Below are 17,672 nucleotides of genomic sequence, written 5' to 3' on the forward strand. Positions count from 1 at the left end.
TACCACTTATGAAGAAATAAGTTTGCATTTATTGGACAAACCAAACATAGGCAAACTCACACATAGTGTAAAGATGGAATATGTCATGGGGTGAAAAATAAATGAAGGGATTCATTCCAAAATGTCATACCATTTGGGGAAAAAATACCTGAAAGACAATATTTTCAAAGTGCATATCCGTCCTCAGTAATGTTATGAATGTTATAATAATCCCCCGTTTGGATCTTTCCTGTCTGTCATCATTTTATAGGAATTCAGTGACTTTTCCCCCCCCAGATGGTGTATATATATATCATTTTGGAATAAAGCTCTTCAAATATATATATTTATTTATATACTTTATACATTCTTTTCTTGCTGTACATTTAAGTCTCATGCTTCACTTGAAACTGTGCTTTCAGCATTTATCCTCAATCACATGACAAAAGACCAAAAAAAAAAAAAGAAGAGCATACAGTATTCAGGATCAATGCTGCATAGTTTCAACTTTGGAATATTAAACATCATTTCTTTGTAAACCAACTGAGTATAACTTTATGTGTATGGAAGATGGAAACTGTACGAAATCTGTAGTTCTAAAAATACACATTATTTATCCGAAACCTTTTGGTGATGCAATCTATGGAAGATGCTGCACGTCATATCTGTCTTATCATGAGCATTGGGCAAAAAGAGACGAGACATGAAAGGTTTAACCACAAACATCGTCTTAAAAGCAGCGGAAAGTAAACTGTCGGAGGATGTTTTTACAGGAAAAATAAAAAGTTTAGAATTGTGAACAACTTTAACCCACAAAAAAAGCTGCATGATGTGTTTGTTGAGGGCAGTTTTCAGCACAAATCACACAAAGCAAAATAGAAACAATAAATAACAAGGATAAAACAATGAAAAAAAACCTCGGAAGTGTTGCACTTACAGACACATAATTCCATAATACTCCTTAAAAATGACGTGTTTTGCTGTCTGAGTGAAAATCAAACAAAAACTAAAAAGACAAACAAACGTACTGATTCACTGCAAACTTATAGCAGGCTTTATAAAGATGATATGGGTTCTGTTTCACCAATAAACGGCTGGGGCAGCGTTCTGAACCCCAACCGAGCTACCTACCAGTTTACAGTAAGAACACTTCAAATGGTTCATGAGGATAGCGGCACATCATTCCCTTGTAGTAACCTCTATTAAGGCATTTGCAGAAAACATGAAGAGAATTTGAATGTAGCCTCTCAGGTGAAGCAGAGAAAGGAGGGCCAGTAAGAAAGACATTTAATCATTAAGTTGTCCTAACAGGGAAATGATTTACTGATGAATTGATCCCTGCCAAAGCGGCTTTAAGGGCTAACAAAAGACTACGTCCACACTAAGCTGGCTCATTTTTGTCCACATTAGTGTTTTTTTTACACTGTAAACAAGAGTCCACGCAATATTTTTGCAGTGTTGACTCACAATTGGAAACAGGAAATGAACAACAGTTAAAGTCTGATGTTTTGTCGCTCTGTAATTACATCATTACAGCCACTAGAGGGCACAGTCACCTGAACGTAAATATATACGTTGTTTTCTTGTGAGGACGGTCTCGCTCGTGGGTGATAGTCAAATAGTTACAGGTTCACTTGAATGGAAGCGAAAGCGCGCTCTTCTGATATGTTAGTCTTCATCGTTGTCTTCACATGGTACACAAAATAGAAAATAGTAGACAAATATCAGTAAGGAAGCCCCACGTCTGTCAGGTCAGATCAAATATTGTGTTTTTCTCTTCGTCCTTTTTCATTCAGCAAACAGCAGAAGTGATCCTCAGCCGGTTGAACTGCTCCTACTCTCTGTTTTAAAACATGCAGACTTATAATTGACTTCTTCTCATTTACATATTTTTCTATCTATGTTGAGAGATGACTGAACAAACAGGAAACAGGTGATTTGATTGTGGCAGCTTAGTGTGGACGGAGGACAAGAACATGTCATCGAATGTACTGTTACTTATTGTGGACGTAGTCAAGAGTCGTTTCCTTTGTTGGTGACGGGCGAAAATCTCTGAATTCTTCTTCAGTCTTCATAATTACAGACACAAGACTAAACCTGGAAAAAGATCTGCCATTAACTATTTAAGTAGGAAAGAAAGAAAAGAAGGAATACTATGGAGTCTCTAAGGAGTCAGTTGTCACTGAGCATGCTCTCAATTATTACACCAACCACACAAACATTCAGACGAAATGGTAACCCTATTTACAGCAGCTGGATCACTTGGAGAGTGTTATTAAATCAAAGAAAATATTAAGCTAACATTAGTACAAAGAGCCGTTCCCTCGCAGCTACACCGATCATCGAATTTGAAGTCACGTCTCACTACAGTACACGTTGGTCTCCTTGCCGTTTCTTATTGGTTGGAATGGAAGTGACAGCAGTAGTGCAGATGGGGGGGGAAATCAATCAGAAGGAACATACAGGAACCAGAGTCCTGGCTGATTTTACCTGGGTGTCGTCGGTAGCCTTGCGTATTGCGTATGGCTTGGAGATGCTGCTTTATGCAAGTCAAGGAACCAGGAGGTTTTTTTTAGGAACGCGTTAACGCTGCTGTTCTGCGGCTCATTTTCCTAAGAAAATGGGAGGCTTTATAGTTCTTCGTAATCACCATCATCTCTTTTGACGGCTCCCGCTCCTCCGCCCAGAAAGTCCTCCAGCTCGTCCACTTCCGTTTTCTTGGTCCGGGATTTCTTTTTCTTTTTCTCTTTATCGTCCCCGGCCCCCGCCTCGTCTTTTTCCTTTTTCTTGTGTTTGTTTTTCTTCTTGCTCTTTTCGTCCTCCTGAAAAAAGGAAGAGTAGAGTTTATTACACTGATACTACGGACTGTTAGACAAGATTTAACATGTATCACTACAACTCCACCTCTTTGCTTTTCTTCTTCTTTTTCTTCTTTTCTTTGGAGGAGTGTTTGCTGTCTTTCTCTGAAAGAGGAGCAGATACATACAGTACAGCAGTCTGTCAATAACGGATCATTTTAACATATTAAACATCAGTTAAATCTTTTATGTAGTAAAAAAAAAAACAGTAGAAAAGCCTCTGCAGCAGCTTTTTCAACAGCTTCAAAGAACACTGACTCATTTGTTAGATCTCAAGTAAACACGCAATGTTCATATACTGTTGTTGCTTTAAAAGTAGCTGAGTCAACGCATCAGCCCACAACTCCCTGAGTCATTTTGTTTTTTTTAGCCACATCATTATACACAGAATAATTGACAGTGACAGCTTGACAGGCTGTAAACCTTTAGAGTCTTTGAATGACCTAAATACATAACTGTGAGAGACGATCTGCTGTTTAAACAGACGCGGACCAGCTTCTCTTCTGTCTCTAACGTCCACTTTGATCAACTCTCCAGCTGACAGCAGGTTTTATAACTGAACTAATACCCATATACACGTTTGACTTCTCTGACTGTGGAAATCTGCTGTTTTTACACCACAAATGATGAACAACAGATTTGAAGTCTTACAGGTAAAACATGAGACTCATGACTGAAGGGGAGACAAGATTCTGAAACTGACAGATGTTTCATGACTTGCCTTCCTGCTCCTCGCTGCTGTCTTTGGCTGCGGGAACCTCTTCTTGGAAGCCGAGGCCGAACAGGTCGGTATCGTCCTTGTGTTTGAAGGAGATCACAGTAGGCTTCAGCGGTTCTGTCACCTTGGCTGACTGCATGTCATCGTCAGAGAGGTCGGACAGAAGCTCATCCCTGATAGGAAACGTGTCCTGGGGAGAACAATGATCACAGAGGATATATTTTGATCTTTCCATAAAGGCAGGAAGATACAGATATGGCAGTGTGAGCTATGTGAACCTCAGAGTGAACCTGCTCTATTTTACCTTTGTTATTTTTGGTGTGTCTGATGCTTCAGACTCAAAGTCGGGGTCATCCATGACAAAGGAGAGCATCTGCTGGGCGACGGGGGCCTCGGGGTCGCTATCAGAGTCCTCGGCCTTGGGTGTGCTTCCCTTCTTCTTGCCTTGGTGTCGGGCCGGCTGCTCTGCTGCTGGAGTTAAGGTGAGGGAGATGGGCGTGGCGGTCTGGCCTCTGGACTCTGGAGCTTTAGATGCCACCTTTGGTTTTGTGATGTGGATCTCAGGCCTGGAACAGGATGATATGGAGAATTATCTTATTTGATTTTTATATTTATTTTACTTTTTACCCCACATAATCTTCACATTTACCCCAAATATCATTTTCTTATGCTTTCTTGTATGCTGCAGCAGTGGAAAACACTCAACTTTCCCTTTATCTGAAAATCACAGAAACCACAGGAACCCTGCAACCGTCATGGTTACTGGTCTAGTCTACGGTGCATTATGTGGCAGATCTAAATGATACCCAGCTCAGGCCATGCACCAGGGATGAAGTTTAGATTGGGAGTCGACATTATCTGGGTGCAAAGACATGGAAAGCAAGAAATATGTCAGAAATGCCCTGAAATGGAACGTGTGAGTTTGTGGTTTTGTAAATGAGTAGTAGATGAGACTATTTACCGTTTAAGAGGGTAAATACATGAGATGAGCAACATAACTAATAACAAAACAAGATGTCACAGCAAGTGAGCTTGCATCTGATTGGCCCACAGGGCCGCCCGTTGTCACACCTGCCTTCAGGCGTTATATCCTGGCAGTCAAGGATGCTCACATAGCCGACTATACTGTTGCTTTAAGTCACATTAGGATTATGTGAAATTGCTGTTTATAGATTTCAGTTCATCTTTCAACACCATAATTCCCCCCCCGACTGGCTGCTAAACTGATAGACCTTTATATGTGACTGTCCTGGTGCAGTGCCCGTTCAACATGTACCTGTTCAGAACAGGCTAATTGTTGCTACTTCAACAGCACGTCATATAAAAATATTTTCTCTGACTCGCTGTACAGCTCTGATCTGCAGCTGTGCTCATGATGTGCGATCCTGAAGCCCCGCCTCACCACCACAGAGCTGAGCGACTCGCTGATCACTTGTTTATTCAAAGTTTATTAATATCAATATCGCACCAAATTTGACACTGCGCTTACTCGGGTCCTCAGCGATACACCTGCCGAGTGTGAAGTAGATCGGATAAACAGTTCTCAAGATATGCGAAGGACAAACATACAGACAGACAGACAGAGAGTCCTTGCTTTATAGTTAGATTATAGTTGATCTTTCGCTGTATGTGCATTTAACATTTTTGTTTATATGAAATTTTTATCTGAGAATTTTTTCATTTATGTCTCTTTTGTTTCTTATTTTTCATACTAGTCATTTAAGTCCATCACATTCAGTCATCCTTTTTGTAGTCAAATATAATGTTTTGGTTTTTAGCTGGCTAGAGGGGCGTGTCAGTGTCTGTGTTTGATTGACAGCAGCTGGCGGTGTTACACTGTAGGGAACAGAGCTTGAGCTGTAGTTACATGTCACGGTCAGACAGTGTGTTGTTAGCAGTGGTATTGAAGACTAAGGCTGCATTCAGACCAAATCATAACGTTTTATTGATCTGATTGTTCAGCCTTCTCTCTACCACCGCTCCCTCTCTTCATCACTCTCTAGCTCGCTTGACCACAGCAGCGCTCTCTCTCTCTCTCTCTCTCTCACTCGCTGGTGCTCTCAGCTCTCTCTTGTTAAAAATGAGAACTTTACTTTGAACTTAATCAAATGAAGAGAGATGTCCTCCACTCTTCCTAGTAATGTCTTTGTCCTCCCTCCCTCCAAAAGTCGACTCTGGATCAACTTTCTTGCCGCAGGCAGCTTGGTTTCAGATTTTCTTCTCACAGGAGACACAGGTCAAGTGTAGATAGTATATAACATATTGCTAGTTGCTAGTAATCTCCTGGGTGAGCTTTGTTAAATTTCTTATGTAATCCCTGCTAAACGGGGACATCGATCCTCAATATCACAACATATATTTGCATAAGATCCTATGAACGACTGAATTCTGGAGGTTTGATGCCGTGTCGTTCTGAGAAAAAAGACTCACGCTTTCAGATCAGGTTCACTGTCCAGGTCCTGGTCCTGCATGATGGTGTGGGCTGCTGGTACTGCCTCCTCCTCGTCACTGGTCAGAGTGATATCTTTACTGGGGGGCAGCGTCTTGGGCTGGGGGAGGTTGGGCTCGGTGTCGTCTGGGTCGAGCTCATCCTGGAAACCGGACACCATGGGGTTTCCTCTGCCTTCACCGTCGCTGGGGCGGAAAAAGAAGAAAACTGTCCTTTAACTTATATTCCATTTCTGACAATAGAGCCCCCTGAATCTCACACACTGGTCCTTTAATGCATTTTTGAATAAAATTGATTTATAACACTGTTTAGGTATCTGTCAATATTTCCCATTAGTATGTAAAGGCTAACATACAGCATGTTTTAATATGTGTTAAATAAGACGTACTTTATTGATTATCCACATACAAACACAGGCCGGCTTCATTTATGGTTGACTGAAAGTCTGTTGTTGTTGTCTAAGAACAAATCTGTTCTGGTCCAACAAGTTGTAGAATTAAAACAATGTTAGAATTTACATATTTAAATATAGACTTAATTTCAGCACTATGCACTGTTAGCGTGACACAAGCATGGTGTAAATGCCTCTCCTGGTGTTGGGGCAGTATGAGATGTTACTGTAACAAGCTAATATTCTGGGATCTACAAGAAGCTTGTGTTTATTTTGTCATCTACGATAGATTTGTGAAAAAAATATATTCATTCATATCATTAAAGTGCCTTTTTTAAAGCCGACATTTGGACTCGTTATAGTAGGAAAGGCGTTACTAACAACATTAACGATGCTTTTCCTTCTCTGACAAAATGTGTGTTCTGTAAATAGACAGTAGATATAAAGGGCTTATTATTCGAAACACAACGGCTCTTATTTTCAGGTTGTTACACACTAATTATTATATTTCATTTCTTCTGAGTCCGTCCTGCTAGATGCTGTTAAACCTTTAAGTTGCTTTTCCACATGAATTGCATCAACAGATACTAACCCTCCCAAAGATGAACAAACTATCTGAAAAGTCTTTATTTACAGCTCACCTGTCGCTGTCCACAGCCGGCGCTGGCTGAGGCAGCTTTGTCTTCGAGGGCAGGCTGTCTTCCAGGAAACTCTTGTCCAGTCTCTCGTCCGGCACAAAGTCGTCCACGCTCTGCACCTTCGCGGGACACACCGGTGCAGGCGGCTCCTCTGAGGAAAACATTAAAGCAGTAAGAATGAAATAAACAAATCGATTTTTAATAAAATGTTAAAAAGCTCCGATCACAGCACCGCCATGCGTCGTCTTCACAAAAAAAAAAAAACTCAGACGAAACAGTGAAATCACATGACATTCCTCTAGCAGCCGCTCCTTTGATCATTGTAAAAGCTCTGCATTTCTCAACCGCTCAGTCTTGAATCTTGTGACTGCCTGCTATGGACTTCATATAAGTTTCAGTTATGGCTGAATAATCCATTTAAAAGGTGGTCTCCAACATACAGCCCACTATTCCCAGTCACACAAAGCTGCTTTTTGATGAATGAGTTTTAGTGCATGTTGTATCCTGGACGTAATGACTTAAAGAATGACTAGAAACAGATGCATCGTATTGTATTCAAATAATGAGGATAAAATATCTGCTGGTGTCAAGCTCATACATATTTTTTTTACATGGCTAACCACCAATACAGAAAAAAAAATAGTATCACAACAGCAACATGTTGTAACATCCTTCCCACCCGATCAACATGCTAAAACACACTCCTCTACTTATTAAAAGCAGATTGTCTCGTTATATTTCAGACAAATGTTGTAAAAATATCACAAATTATTAATTCAGACGTAACAACATGAGAACTGTTTTACAGGATAATAAGATAATAATAATACATTTGATTACATTTACAGAAGCTACAGCTCAAAGTGATTTACATTAAAATGTTTAGAACAAGCTGGTTTCTTAGATGTCATGTAAAGCAGAAACCTGGTTTCTATATTTGGAGTAGGAGATTAGATTGACTACATCTTATCCTAAACTGAAGTAGTCTGTAGAGGTCTAAATAATGACATGCAGACTGGTGAGGAGTAATGTGTGACAGAGACTCACCTGGTGCACAAGCAGGAGTGTCAGCAGCAGCAGATACACCAAACCAGCGGGATATGAATCCACGTTTCTGCGGGGCCGCTGCTCCAGGAGCGGCGGAGGACTGGAGGTGCTCGGGCGACTGGGCCGATGGCTTTGACTCTACAGTAGGTGAAGCTGCGACGCTGACTGTAGCCGTGGGGGGTGGAGGGGAGGAAGCGGACACGGATGGTGATTGTGGGAGCACCTGGGAGGGGACGGGGGGCTGAGGGGTGCTCGGGCTGGAGCTGCCTGTGGAAGCCCCGCTAGGAGGAACGATGGGGGACTGGGAGCCCGAAGAGGGACTCTGACCGTTGGCTGGACCGGGGGAGCCGTAGCCCTTACTGCGAGACTCCAAGTTCTCCAGGAAACTGTGGAAATCAGAGCAGGACTAGTTAATACACTGCAGGACTAGTTAATACACTGCAGGACTGGTTAATACACTGCAGGACTAGTTAATACACTGCAGGACTGGTTAATACACTGCAGGACTAGTTAATACACTGCAGGACTAGTTAATACACTGCAGGACTGGTTAATACACTGCAGGACTAGTTAATACACTGCAGGACTAGTTAATACACTACAGGACTGGTTAATACACTGCAGGACTGGTTAATACACTGCAGGACTAGTTAATACACTACAGGACTAGTTAATGCACTGCAGGACTAGTTAATACACTGCAGGACTAGTTAATACACTACAGGACTAGTTAATACACTGCAGGACTGGTTAATACACTGCAGGACTAGTTAATACACTGCAGGACTGGTTAATACACTGCAGGACTAGTTAATACACTACAGGACTAGTTAATACACTGCAGGACTGGTTAATACACTGCAGGACTAGTTAATACACTACAGGACTAGTTAATACACTGCAGGACTAGTTAATGCACTGCAGGACTAGTTAATACACTGCAGGACTAGTTAATACACTACAGGACTAGTTAATACACTGCAGGACTAGTTAATACACTACAGGACTAGTTAATACACTGCAGGACTAGTTAATGCACTGCAGGACTAGTTAATACACTGCAGGACTAGTTAATACACTGCAGGACTAGTTAATACACTACAGGACTAGTTAATACACTGCAGGACTGGTTAATACACTGCAGGACTGGTTAATACACTGCAGGACTGGTTAATACACTGCAGGACTAGTTAATACACTACAGGACTGGTTAATACACTACAGGACTGGTTAATACACTGCAGGACTAGTTAATACACTACAGGACTGGTTAATACACTACAGGACTAGTTAATACACTGCAGGACTAGTTAATACACTGCAGGACTAGTTAATACACTGCAGGACTGGTTAATACACTGCAGGACTAGTTAATACACTGCAGGACTGGTTAATACACTGCAGGACTGGTTAATGCACTGCAGGACTGGTTAATACACTGCAGGACTGGTTAATACACTGCAGGACTAGTTAATACACTGCAGGACTAGTTAATACACTGCAGGACTGGTTAATACACTGCAGGACTATCTGTGGTGTCGTATCACGGCAGAAAAAACAAAGCAGACGCTACATCTCATAGTTCTGATCTTCAGTCTCCTGCTGCACACAGAGTTCCTCCAGGGTGGCGTCCATGTCCAGCTGGTTGGTCTCCAGCTGCCTCAGGAGGGTCTCTCTCTGCACACACACACACACACACACACACACACACACACACACACACACACACACACACACACACACACACACACACACATATATATGAATGACTGGGCAGGAGCTGAGATTAAGCCTTCATATTCACGCAGCTTTACATTAAGAATCTTAAGTAGCAATAATAACAGAGGAATGAATCCTTGATAAATAAAACCATTATGATGCTAGTGATGAGGAGTGAAAGATAACCTGTAGCTGCAGGAAGGGGATGTTGAAAAACCTGTGTAAATATTTCAAGCCGAAGCCGTTCTTCATAGAGGACTCAGCGTAGTGGATGTAAGATGATCCCATCGGTCTGAAAAACACAAGTAGATTCATAAATCAAAAGCAGTATATTTATATGTTCAATATATCAACATTAGGATTGTAAACATGTTAAAGCTGCATTCATTATTTTTTATCTGACAATCACTTGTAATGAGCAAACTGTCATTTTACACACTCAGCAGACACAGAGTGAAGTCGTGCTTGAAGTTGTGTTTGAAGTCCAGTACTCACTTTCCTTTTAGCTGTTTGGTCTCCATCAACTCCTGAGAGGAATATCTGGCTCTTTAACTGCTAAATGCTCAATCAATAGTATGATGTAACCATCCATTTCCCTCTTTTTAACCTATCTGCAGCCAACTGAATCTGGTCTGATCAACTGTAACTGAAGCAATCAGCAATGCATTTTGTTCTTCTGACACTTATTCAAATCATTGTGACTTTGTTCAGCAGCAGCCAGTGATCCCTCTCTATCAGAAAGTTTGAAGTTAAAATGTTCATTGCTTTGTCTTTAGGTCTTCTCTACTTTTTTTAATATCATTAATTCATCCAGTTCCAAGTTTTATCAGTGAGATTAAATCAGTTTTCTCTCCTGTCGCTTTCAATGTTTTTTCTAATCTTTATTTCAAATTCTGCTACTTTTCATATGATGAAATGGATATTATTTTCCTCCTCAGTAGTGCCTGAAGTCCTTCCTGTAATTTTAAAGGACTAACATCACCACTGTCATCAGATTACAGCAGGTTTCATCAGAGCAGGTGTCTGCTGAGGCTGTAAATGAGGAGAAAGACTCTGCAGAGGTGACCTGAACTAATAATTCTCTGTGGCTTTGCCGCTATAAGCAGCAGCAGCAGTCATTAGATCTATTGTTGATATTGAAAACAGATGAGTACAGCTGTAACATTTCATTTGGAAAACACCAACATGACTCATGCAGTTGCACAATTTCTCACCCAGAACTGAGATTAAATCTTCTCTCAACTCTCAGCCGTGCACGTCGCTGCACTGTTTAAGGCTTTTACAGTTACTGGTGTCAGGTATCTACATTATTATATCAATTTGCTAAACCAAGGAAACTTATTATTAATTTGAAGAGATAAATTAAACTATCTGCAAACACGAATGATTAATTTGCTGAAAAAAAACTCTCTATCAGAAAGAGAAAAGCGATTCATTTGACTGAGTGAACTAGTGAGGAGACTTCAACGAAGGTCACACAGTCAGAAGTCGGGTTGGATAAATGTATTTCCTGTTTCTCACAGCCTGACTCATTTCCTTCTCGTTTTTTGTTGTTTCTCCAAAACCTTTTTCTTTGAACTTGTTGCTTCATCACATAGTATAAACGCAGCACTGTCATTCTCTGATGTAGCTTAAGAGGAGAAGAAGGAGAGCTCGGTTGAATTTGTCGTGTATGAAACTCGAGCGCTGATCTGATCTCTACCTGTTGAGTCCAGCGATCAGGTCTCTTATGTCATCGGGCAGGATGACGCGGTGCTCGCCCATGTCCCTGTGGTTTCCCAACACACACACCGGCACATGAGTGGGTACTTTGGGCAGTTCCCTCAGGATGTAGTTAAATGTCCTGCAGTTAGAAAGATTACGACACGACTCTTCATCACAACACAGCACTTCATCAGATTAGAAGAATGAATGAGTGGAGGTTCAGTTTAGTGGAGGATGTAAAGAATTCTCCATATTAGTTTGCTAAAACTTACTTAAAGATGGCAAAGGTTCATACTTACTGTATAAATATTACCAGGTACAAATATTAATCAAATGTGCATCAAGCGTGCTGCTGCAGGCACTGATCACCAGGTTAACATATTTCAATGTTAGCATGAAAAATTATGCAAGTGCTAATATTTTGTTAAATCTGCACTAGGCTGACGGATCATCGATGAGAGCAGTGAGAATGAACGAAAAACAGTAAAGTTGTGGTTCATAAAACCAAAACAATGAGCAGAAAGAGGCTCAAAGACTCTGTGAGCTGCACATTACACATAATCATTTAACGGCTTTTATTATTTACTACCATTCTAATGTACGTCTGACAGATTGGCATAAAAACATGAATGAATCTGAAACCAAACTGTTAATATAAGTAAAGTGCAGAAAGCGTTTAAATACCTATCGCTGCATCATGTCCCTTGTGGTGAGACATGCTATCATTTGTGATCATTTCCTGAATTTATTCCCTCAGATATGCTGCTTAAAATAGCAACGCTAGAATGTCTTTAGAGGATTTTGCCTTTGAAGCTGAACAAAATCCACCAGTGGAAGCTCTCAGCTTCACTGACACGCAGACTGACTGAAACCTAATCTTTCCATGTATTAGAGTTCACTGATCAGACTGTTGGATAACAACACAGACAGACGACTCTTACCACTGCTTGGTAATGTCAAACATCATGATGACTCCATTGCAATTCTTGTAAACATCCAGGAACTCTGCATCCAGGGCCACCTCATCTGACTGCAACACATATATTCATATTAAACATGATAATGGAGAGAAACAGAATATTTGAGAACTTTTTTTTAAAAATGATTTACAGCCGAGAAGATCTCTTTGGCCAATTCTAGCACTGACCCACAAGACTGAGCTTTTTTTTTTTTTTTCCTCTAAACACATGACAATCATGTGACTATCACCTCTTGGGGCTCATTCTCCAGTTTCAAATTGTCTCCACGCTTTTTGCCTTTGCCTGAAAGAGCAAGAAATCAGAAGTGTTACGTTTAGCTGAAAGGCAACATCATCATCGTCTACAACTCAAGTTTGTTGCTTTACATTTGTCCATGATGAGTAAAGCAAGCACAGCAGCACAGCCACTTTTCTTATGGAAAAGCATCTTGCAGCCTAATTCCAACACACATGATCCTTTTAACAAACGCTGCTGCGTTAAGTTACGTCTCACACAGTGCAGGCGCTCAGGCTCCATCTATACACAGCAAGAAAAACATCAGCCAAACTCTGAAACGTAGCCACGCAGCAAACCTGGGGATAGCCAAACCTTGAGAATATTGACATTCAGATAAGAGTGGAACGGGGCAGGGCAAACTACACACTATAGTAGTGCTCACCTACACCTTCAGGAAGAGGATATTTTTGGCCTGAGATGAGTGTGAGAGAGGTGCAGAAAAGAGAACATCAACACTGAGGACAGAAAAACAAGCAACCATGCGTCTATTTGATGTCATGAAACACTGTCGACTGCAGTAGACAGAAAAAGTTATAACTTGGCATGGCAACGTCAGCCACAGTAGAAAGTCTGCTTATTTAACTGGCATGTGTGTCAACACTCACCTTTGTCTACTACGTCCCACACCTCCACTTTGACCACATCATCAGTAGCTGAGAGAAACAGAACAGGTGATTATCATGATTCAAATGTACAGTTGTTAAGTTACTGTAATATATGTAGATGCAGAAACTAAATGATCATTTTATAAACACTACAACAAAAGTTTGCTGGAACAACTAACACAGATACAGGATATCTACTCTAAGAAGGACAGCTGAGGCTAAATCTAAGCAGTCTGATTTTTACCTTGATATGGAGCCACTGAAATTAATTGTCGAGGCAAAAACAGCGAATGTCAAATATTTATATGAGCAAAATAAGTAAGAAAATCAAAGATAAAATAAGCTGTGATGCTCAGAGACTTACTTTTGTAATTCCAATGGATACTTGTGGCTTGGATCTCCTGAGTGGGTATGTACTCCTCCACAAACTTCTTGCCCTGCAGTCGGTGCCATAAAGTACTCTTTCCAGTGTTTCTATCTCCCCGGATGACTATTTTCACTTGAGTGGGGAAAAGAAGCAGATTAAAAAGCTTAGCTAAGAAGCTAAATTTGATATTTATACAGGAGACATATTTGACACCTGATTTGCCTGGATGACTTACTATTATACTGGACCCCTTTGGCGAAGCGTCTCTGCAAACTTTGGTTCATGGACTGCAGGCCAGCCGGGATGTTCTTTGGACCGAGCTGCCCCGGCTCAGATCCCACCAGCTTCTTCAGCGCTGAAAACATCTTGCCGAGGCTTCGCTAGCTTGTACGCTAATACTCGGTAGTACGGTGGAACTCCCCCCCCCGACGATTCGTCGCACAACTACTGAAGGAAAATGTAACGGTGTATCCTAACGGCTGAGGAAGTTAAGGGTCCATACTAAGAAAAGAAATATGATGTCAAATGACTAAATGTTGAGTCTGAATTGAATGAAGCTGCTCTTAAATCTGACCAGATGTTCTTGCTCGCCAGTCAGAGGTGGAGGGAACTACCATGTTGTTTTGAGCATCATCTGTGAAAAAACAAAACAAAACAAAAATAAACGGAGGAATAAAGAGGAGGAATGCAGGTGTTGTGAATTAGCAGGTTGGCAGGTTTTACAAAAACATATACCCGTAATAATGTACTAAAAGGATGCAGCCAAACACACCCACACACAACACATTCTGCTTATTTTGGGTCAACAAATATCTAGAAACACAGACTATTGTTTCTCTAAGATGAAAATCACACCATTAAGACTAAACATCTGGTTTTCAGATTTTGCCTGGTGATCTTTATGTACAGAACCCTCAACGACTGTCGAGACCATCTGGATGAGAAAATATTGCATCTGCTGCCTGTTAAAGGAGCAGTCTGAAGGGTTTAGTGACATCTAGCAGTGAGGTTGCAGATCACAACTAACTGAACACACCTCCCCCTCCCCCTTCCACGCGTGTAGGAGACAATACGGTGGCTGCGAAACTCACGGAAAATGCAAAAAAAGGCCCTCTCTAGAGTCAGTGTTTGGTTTGTCCATTCTGGGCTACTGTAGAAACATGGCGGTGCAACATGGCGGGCTGTGCGGATGAGGAACCGCTCCTTATGTAGATATAAAGCACAACAATTCTAATTTTCATGGGATTATACACTAATGAAAATATACTTATAAATATTATATTCCATTTCTGCCAACCTGTTTTCCAAACCTATTGGAAGACAGTAGCAAGAAATGACGTGTGTATCCTCAATTTCTACGATGTGAAACAAGGTTTAAGTGTTATTATCACTTATGTTTCATTGTGTAATTTTATATTTCCATACAAAATTAAGTGTTTTTATTCTTTTATGTGTCAAAGACATATGTAGGTTCTGGCTACTGGACGGGAAATATGGTCACAACATCTAAAAAAGGTTAAAAATAATCTTTTTTTAACAGGCAGCGGACAAAATAGTTTTTCATCCAGGTGGTTAGAATAGTCTTTGATGAGTCTGGAAATACTCAGAACAACAGTAAGTGTTGTAACCCAACCTTCTGGGTGTTTCAAAGATTGCTGGTTATTTCTTTCTTAGCTCTCTGACTTTAATGGCAACACATGTGAGGCACACACTGGAGCTGGGTTTGAGGATGTGGTCAGGTGACATTTTGTGCAGAAGGTCCATTAGGAACTTATTAGTAAGTAGCTCATGGATTTATATGTGACATATTAGAGCCATATTAGTGACAGATGAATGTACGGCTTACAGCTGTGTATCACAGCATGTCTCCGTTTACTCATAATAGGTTGTCACAGTGTCCCAGGAGGTATTTCATTATTCACTATCAAGATCAGCTTCGGGATTTGACTCCAGTTGACATCATCAGCACAGTGTGTCTTTGTTCAGCTTGAGGAGAGACTAAATAGCTCTAATTCAAAGCTGAAACGCCACACTGCAACTATAACACAGTGAATGGATTCTAATTGGGGTGAATTTTCCCTTTAATGTTACCCAGCTAGCATTAGCTTCCCAGGCTGGTAGCTCGGTTAACAGAAGGTTTGACCGATTTTTTGAGGCAATTATGTTTGAAAATATTAAAGCCAAATACTCTAAAGGGTATGTCAAGGTCACCCGAGGCTTCAAACAGTTTCTTACCTACACTGACTAAAAGGTAACGTTATCCTTTGGCTCTGTCTTAGCTCAGACAACATTAGCTTAGCTTTTCCTCCTCCACGCTCGTTGACGTTAAACGGCAGCTACACTGGATGATTTCTTCTATGTCGTATCAACTACAAATACTCACGGTTATTTAATAAGATAAGAAACTGCAGTCCCGACATCTTTTTTTCAAAACATCTGTCAGTCCTCCATCCCGACAGAAATACAACAGCAGCGACATTCCTCTGCAAAGACAGCAGCAACAGCGACCGAGCGTCAAGCGCCACACGACACTGCACCACTTCCGCTCAGTGTTTCAAACAACAGCTGACGAGTACAGCAGCTACAAACAAAACAGTCTCTAAAGATATTATTTACCTGTCACCTTCACAAAAATCAGATTTTCTCTCTTAAGCCCTATGCTGTCTGGTCATGCAGTTTGTTTCAGTTTTAGGTCCCATAACGATCAAACCTCTAAACTTGTGTTGCCACCACAGTACAATGGAAATAGTGTTTGTGCCTCTAAGAGCATTGAAAAAATAAAATGTAAAAATGTAAGTTCATTCTTATCCTTGGAAACAGAAGTTTCCCTTGAAGGAAACAAACCTGGCTTCATCACATAATCATCGTCAGCAATCTTCATCCAAGATCGAGAATGAACTTTGAACCTGAGATCTGTAATTCCATAACTAGACAAACTCAATCTAATGATGAAGATCGTGTGATATAACCAAAAGCCCCGGGGCAGCTACTAAATGAACATGAGGGGAGTTTTTTTCCCTACACTTTAGACAGTCATCAGGAATGTATCTTTACAGAAAACAAAGTCCCTGTTATTCAGGATAATCCACAGACATCAGCGTGAGCAGATATAAGAGTATATAGAGATATAGAGTATTTATTCGGTATATAAAAATTAGAGTGGCAGCAAAAATCTCAGAAGAAGAATCCTCAAAATCTGAGTACATAATACTGAAGCTATTTGCAAGATAGTGCCACTAATGGCAGGTACGAAAACAATGTCTTTTTGTAAGTTGGATAAATTAGAAGTGACCCTTTAATTAGTTGCCCCTCATAATTGCAGTGTGAACTGCTCAGTTCAACCACAGTGGTTTGATGGACACTGACTGGCTCCTCTGCAACAGCTGGGCCTGCTCCATCATATTCACACCATCCAATCCAGTATCCATACCAAGGATGAAAACAAGTCACTCACATCTCTCATATTCTACCAGATGAAACTGATGATTTTGATATTGGCCACATGGAAGCACACAATAACAATGCATATAGTATCAAGTTTCAGACACTTCACTTCACTTCACTTCCATTCCATTCAATTCAATTTAAAGGGGCTTTATTGGCATGGGAAACATATGTTTACATTACCAAAGCAAGTGTGAACTAAAAAGAAACCAAAAAAATGCCTACTATAAGTAAATATCTACTAGAATAAGGGAATGTGTAAACAGAATGTATCACATTGCAACATTTTTTCAATTATGATTTTTATTATTTCCTTCACAGATATCCAAATAGACAGTTCAATGCATTTTTCAGATGATATTCACAAAAAACCCAAACAAATAAATAAATAAAAAATAAAAAGACAACAACAGCAGGTACAAATAAAATAAAAATTGTAAAAGCTACATTAAAGTTACAAATTAAAAATACAATAGATACAAACAAACATATATACG

At 40.5% G+C, this 17,672-nt stretch overlaps 1 protein-coding gene across 1 annotated transcript; it reads right to left on the reverse strand.

Annotated features, from left to right (window-relative positions):
* Positions 1-6: 6 nt before the first annotated feature.
* Positions 7-16,276, reverse strand: rabl6b (RAB, member RAS oncogene family-like 6b). The gene is made up of 16 exons (XM_042421197.1): positions 16,115-16,276; positions 13,967-14,365; positions 13,729-13,863; positions 13,365-13,412; positions 12,713-12,765; positions 12,445-12,533; positions 11,502-11,642; positions 9,986-10,091; positions 9,654-9,757; positions 8,081-8,466; positions 7,037-7,184; positions 5,986-6,189; positions 3,860-4,121; positions 3,559-3,745; positions 2,884-2,942; positions 7-2,801 (listed from the first exon to the last, which is right to left on the reverse strand). Exons 2-16 carry the CDS (start codon positions 14,094-14,096, stop codon positions 2,610-2,612), a joined length of 2,244 nt encoding a protein of 747 aa, XP_042277131.1. The 5' UTR covers positions 14,097-14,365; positions 16,115-16,276; the 3' UTR covers positions 7-2,609.
* Between the last annotated feature and the right edge of the window lie 1,396 nt (positions 16,277-17,672).

This window comes from Thunnus maccoyii, chromosome 9, assembly GCF_910596095.1.
Source record: "Thunnus maccoyii chromosome 9, fThuMac1.1, whole genome shotgun sequence".
NCBI lineage: Eukaryota > Metazoa > Chordata > Actinopteri > Scombriformes > Scombridae > Thunnus > Thunnus maccoyii.

Bases quoted from the DNA above. Each gene is read 5' to 3' on its own strand.
- rabl6b (XM_042421197.1), bottom strand. From the start codon at position 14,096: ATGTTTTCAGCGCTGAAGAAGCTGGTGGGATCTGAGCCGGGGCAGCTC. The intron at 10,092-11,501 runs GTAGAGATCAGA...TGTGTTTTTCAG, and splicing joins CTGATCGCTGGACTCAACAG to ACCGATGGGATCATCTTACA. The intron at 7,185-8,080 runs GTGAGTCTCTGT...TGTTTTCCTCAG, and splicing joins CACTCCTGCTTGTGCACCAG to AGGAGCCGCCTGCACCGGTG.